Source organism: Terrapene carolina, unplaced genomic scaffold (assembly GCF_002925995.2).
Source record: "Terrapene carolina triunguis isolate 2854851 unplaced genomic scaffold, T_m_triunguis-2.0 Scaffold96, whole genome shotgun sequence".
In the NCBI taxonomy this organism is placed as follows: domain Eukaryota; kingdom Metazoa; phylum Chordata; order Testudines; family Emydidae; genus Terrapene; species Terrapene triunguis.
The window spans coordinates 39234103-39239068 of NW_020664447.1; the positions used below are offsets into that span (position 1 = coordinate 39234103).

The 4966-nt window shown below is 42.9% G+C and overlaps 1 protein-coding gene across 2 annotated transcripts in view; it reads left to right on the forward strand.

Moving 5' to 3' along the window:
- UBR1 (ubiquitin protein ligase E3 component n-recognin 1) overlaps window positions 1-4349 on the forward strand; it is a 142000-nt gene extending 137651 nt beyond the window's left edge. For both annotated transcript variants that reach the window (XM_026651302.2, XM_026651303.2), the window contains exons 46-47: window positions 3454-3555; window positions 3904-4349. In XM_026651302.2, the coding sequence (XP_026507087.1) occupies window positions 3454-3555; window positions 3904-4045 (244 nt within the window). In that variant the 3' untranslated portion in view covers window positions 4046-4349. The remainder of the gene's footprint in view (window positions 1-3453; window positions 3556-3903) is intronic.
- The last annotated feature ends 617 nt before the right edge of the window (window positions 4350-4966 follow it).

Here is a 4966-nt window from a genome sequence, read left to right on the forward strand (position 1 = left end):
AAACCTTGTTTATTTTACATACAACAATAGTTTAGTTATATAATATAGACTTGTAGAGAGAGGCCTTATAAAAAAACTTTAAAATGTATTACTGGCACGCGAAACCTTAAATTAAAGTGAATAAATGAAGACTCGGCACACCACTTCTGAAAGGTTGCCTACCCCTGGTCTATAAGGTGCCACAGGACTCTTTGTCGCTTTTAAAAAAAGATAGTTTTGCATGATCATCCTAGCTTCTATTACCCCTTCCCTGGAATCTGGGGACTGGTATGTCATCCTCAACTTAAAAGATGCTATTTCCAGGTGATAATCAATCAAGGTCAGAGGAAGTGCCTCCAATTTCTGGTAAATCAAAATCATTACCACTTCACTGTACTGCTTTCAGCAAGTAAGCAGCTCCCAGAGTCTTTACAAAAGTCATGGCAGTAGTAGCTGCATTACTCTGAAGACTGGAAGTTCAGATTTACCTCTATCTGGACAACTAGCTTGTAAGAGGCCAGTCTCCATTGCAAGTACAGAACAGTCTTGACCTGATCCAATCAATGTTCAATGCAGTGTGATTGTTATTCAACACAGAAAAATCTCTCCTTTCCCAGGCCTGGAGGATAAAGTTTATAGGTGCTGTACTGGACTCCTCTCAAGCCAGGGCCTTTCTTCCAGTATCCAGATTCCGGGCAATCTGTTCAGTTGTTAGACTTTGAAGGCTTACCCCGTCACACCTGTACAAAACTGTTCGAGGTTTCCAGGTCATATGGCCCCTTCCACCTATCCTCACCTCCCTGGATCGGTGGACAAATTCTGCCAATGTATGTGTGGGCGTTCCGTTTACCCACCCCCAGCCAACTCTCATGCTAGTGACAGATGCTTCTGATCTGGGGTGGTGAGCCCACCTGGATTCTCGACAGACCCAGGGTCTGTGGTCCTCAGAAGACTCAGCTTTACACATCAGTGTCAGAGAAATGAAACCTGTCAGCCTAGCATGCCAAGTATTTCTGTTGTAGATCAGCGGAAGCAGCTTGTTAGTCCTCACAGACAACACAATGGCAATGTTTTACCTCAACAAGCAACAGGGAGCCTGCTCTTCCCCGCTCTGTCCAGAAGCAACTTTACTCTGGGAGCTCTGTATTGCCAGCTTGATAGATCTAGAAGTATCTTACCTGCCAGGGATACAGAACAACCTATCAGGCCACCTGAACAGATCATTTACAAGTCACCACAAGTGATGTCTTTGCAAGATGTGGCCAGGTACATCTTCCAGCAGTGGGGGCTTCCCCAGATAGACCTATTTGCAACAAAGTCCAACAGAAAGTGTCCACTAATTCTGCTCCCTACGGAGTCACAGTCCAGGTTCTATAACAGGTGATAAGCTTCTCTGTGCTTCTCCACCAATTCCATTCATTCACAAGGTGTTACTAAAGATAAGACAGGACCAGGCCAGAATCACACGTAGAGCCCCAGCATGGACCCATCAGCACAAGTTCTCCACTCTCCTGGCACTATCAATGAAACTTCTAATTTCACTTCCTGGGAGATTAGGTCCAAGTCTAGTGGATCACAGTTGCCTACAGTCCTTTCACTTAACTGCAGGGATGCTCCATCGCTAGGCACTAGAGAGCAGGCCTACTTGAAAGACATCGAGATCCTGCTGAATAGCCGAAAGCCTTCTACAAGAGTAACTTGCCTCTGTCAATGGAAATGTTTTTTCCATCTGTTCTCGCCAGTGTGGATTATCGCCAACAAGTTCTTCAGTTCAACATATTCTGGGCCTGAATTATTATACCTGAAACACAAAACCAGGTTTGGGGGCAAGTTCCTTCAAGGTACATAAAACAACTATTTCAGTACTCCATCCTAAAGTGGACAATCACTTTATTTTCTCTAATGATATGTCAATACAGTTTTTAAAAGGCTTAGTCAAATTAAACCCTTAGATGCAAGATCAAGTTGCCCTGTGGGATCTAAACTTAGTATTGTCAAGATATATGGGTTCCCCATTAAAGCAACTAGCTACCCGCTTTCTGCTGCATCTATCAATTAAGGTGGCATTTTTGGTGGTCATTACCTCTGCCAGAAGAATAGAGGATCTGTGGGCATTAATGTGCGTTAATGCCTTCGTATGTGATCTTTTTTAAGGACCTGCATTCTCTCTCAAAGGTGGTTTCTTCTTTCCACATAAACCAGCCAATTTATTTGCCCGTAGTTTACCCAAAGCCACACATGAGCAAGGGAGAAGAGCATTTGCATACCTTGGACATGAGGAGAGCCTTAGCATTTTACCTGGACAGAACCAGACACTTTCTTAATCATCCCAACTGTTCATAGCAGTGGCAGACAGAAAAAGAGGTCAGTCTCCATCCAGAGAATTTCTTCCTGGATCGCATCCTGTGTACATATGTGCTATGACTTGGCTAATGTTGCTCTGCCTGACAGTGTCTCAGCTCATTCGGTGAGGTGCAGTTGGCCTCAGCGGCCTTTCTAGCACAAGTTCCAGTTGTTGACATTTGTACAGCAGCAACCACCTCAGTCCACACATTTGAGCCACAGCACAGTGGGAGGCAAGACTCCAGAGAGGATGCTAGAGCTGGACAAGTTGTTCTTCAATCTTTATTGAAATAGACTCTGATCCCATCTCCTGTTCTTATGGCTTGTGAGTCACCAAGTTCAGAATGCACGTGTACAATCACTCGAAGAAAAATCAGTTATTAACCTGTTTTGTAACTGTTGTTGCACATGTCCATTCCATGACCCACCCTCTTGTCCCCCTCTACATTGAAGTTCCAGCAAGTAGGAACTGAGGGGGGGCTAGGGGCAGCTCTGCTCTTTATACCTGCATGCAGTGGTGCACTACAGCAGAGGGAGCTCGAGCTGCCCAACAGGTACCACTGAGGAATACGTTTGTGATGGCTGTGCAGTGGGCACACCAACACCCAAAAGTGTAATGGACATGTGCAGCACATCTTGAACAGTTACAGAACAGATAAGTAACCATTTTATTCTTATTGATGATAAGGCCCCTTGTGTCACGGGTATCTAATACAATACAATCACATATTTATTGCTTTTGTGAAAGTCTGTAAGGGCTTGTCTGAACACAAAGATTGAACCAGTTTGGCTCAAATAGATTTTAAAATTTATTTAGCTAAACTCTTGCAACCCCCTGAGTGCATGCTCTTTTATGTTGGTTTAGATCTGGATTATATCAGTTTAACTTTCAGCTAATTTACAGATGTAAACTAAACCAATATAAGCTAGATTTAAACAAATATAGGAGTGTTCACCCAGGGGGTTACACTAGTTTAACTAAATCTATTTAAAACAACACTTCTAGTTAAGCCAGTGCAACTTTGTGCGTAGACCTGTCAAAGTTTAAGCTTTCTTGAAGGTTGCTTATAAATAGTACCTGCAAAATGATATGGTTAATAATATTTTAAACGTGATTATTTTTGCCTTCAGAATCAGGGAGTGCAAAGTAGTCCTGATAGAAGGTAAAACCAGAGGCTGCTTATATCCTGCTCCCTATCTCGATGAATATGGAGAAACAGACCCAGGCTTGAAGTAAGTGCATGTTTAACTTTTTACTTGCTAGGAGTCTTAATTTTTTCCCCTTTCTTTGTTGTTCCCCTTATACTGCATGCAGTTCCTGCATAGTTCTGAGCAGCCCCATTTCTGATAGACCGGTGGTGAAAAATGGTTACCAATCACACTGTCATTCAGTATTTTCCATGGTTATTAGCACGGGTAGTTAATCTGGGACTGTTAATAGACACTTTGCCTAGACCTATTTGCACTTGACATTGTCATAGAGTCAACCAAGAAAGAGAGAAGAAAAGAAAAGGCCCAAAGATGGGGATATGTAATGTTGTAACATGCCTAATGAATGTTCTCATTATTTCTCCCATGAAGAAGAGGCAACCCCCTGCATTTATGTCATGAACGTTACCGGAAACTCCATCTTCTATGGCAGCAACACTGCATCATAGAGGAGATTGCCAGGAGCCAGGAAACCAGTCAAATCATCTTTGGATTCAACTGGCAGCTGCTCTGAGTCCTAGCTTTTAATTAAATCCCGATGACTATGGATGATGTTTTGACAAAGGAAAAGGGGAAGTATTACAGAGCCTTCTCTAAGAGTTCAGACACATGACTGATGCATTGAAACAAAATAATTCTCATTTCATAGGTTTTACCTTTTAAAAAAAAAAAAACCACCTATGTGGTGACTGTTGTAGAATATTCAGGGACAGAAATATCTTTTTCCAAAGGTTGTAGGCTCTACTGATTAGATGAGTGTAGCTTCCCACATTCACCTGCCTTCCATATGCACACACCAAAAGTCCCAAACTGTCATTTACTGGGAATATACCTGGAGGTGTGTTGCTAGGAAAGAACCAAGTAAGAGAAGCTGTTAATATTTCCGGTCATGTGGTACAATAGGCATATCAGGGTTGATGTGATGTCTGAAATGGTTTGTGTCTTGAAATTACAACAATCTAGCTGGAATTGTGTACAACCTCTCCTCCTCCTTACTGTGTGTCTGGGTTCCTAGCCCTGGCTTAGAACTTAAAATGGCCAAGGTCTGTAGCATATTTTCAGAGGGAGAAGTGGTGCCAGGCCTCTACTAATCCATAGCAACAGGCTCAGCAAGCATTAAGTGGTGCAGCAGAAACCTGCACTGTGCCAGACCCTGGGATTTATTGGAGAGTGCTTTCAGAGGAATAATGTTTCCACTAATCCAATCTTTAAAAGAGGGGCAGAAGGAGTGAATTGTGTGGGGGCGTTTCCATCTTGCTTGGTGCATGTAAAATTAAACTGTGTGTGCTTGTTGCATTGCCAGTACTGCACCTTATATAATGTAGCTTTAGTCTACTAATTCTGGAGACTACACCCCGGACTCCAGCACCACACTGCTGTAGTGTGGCTGTGATGAGCTTTACTATATTTGTAATCGTACTCGGCAGTCTGTGCA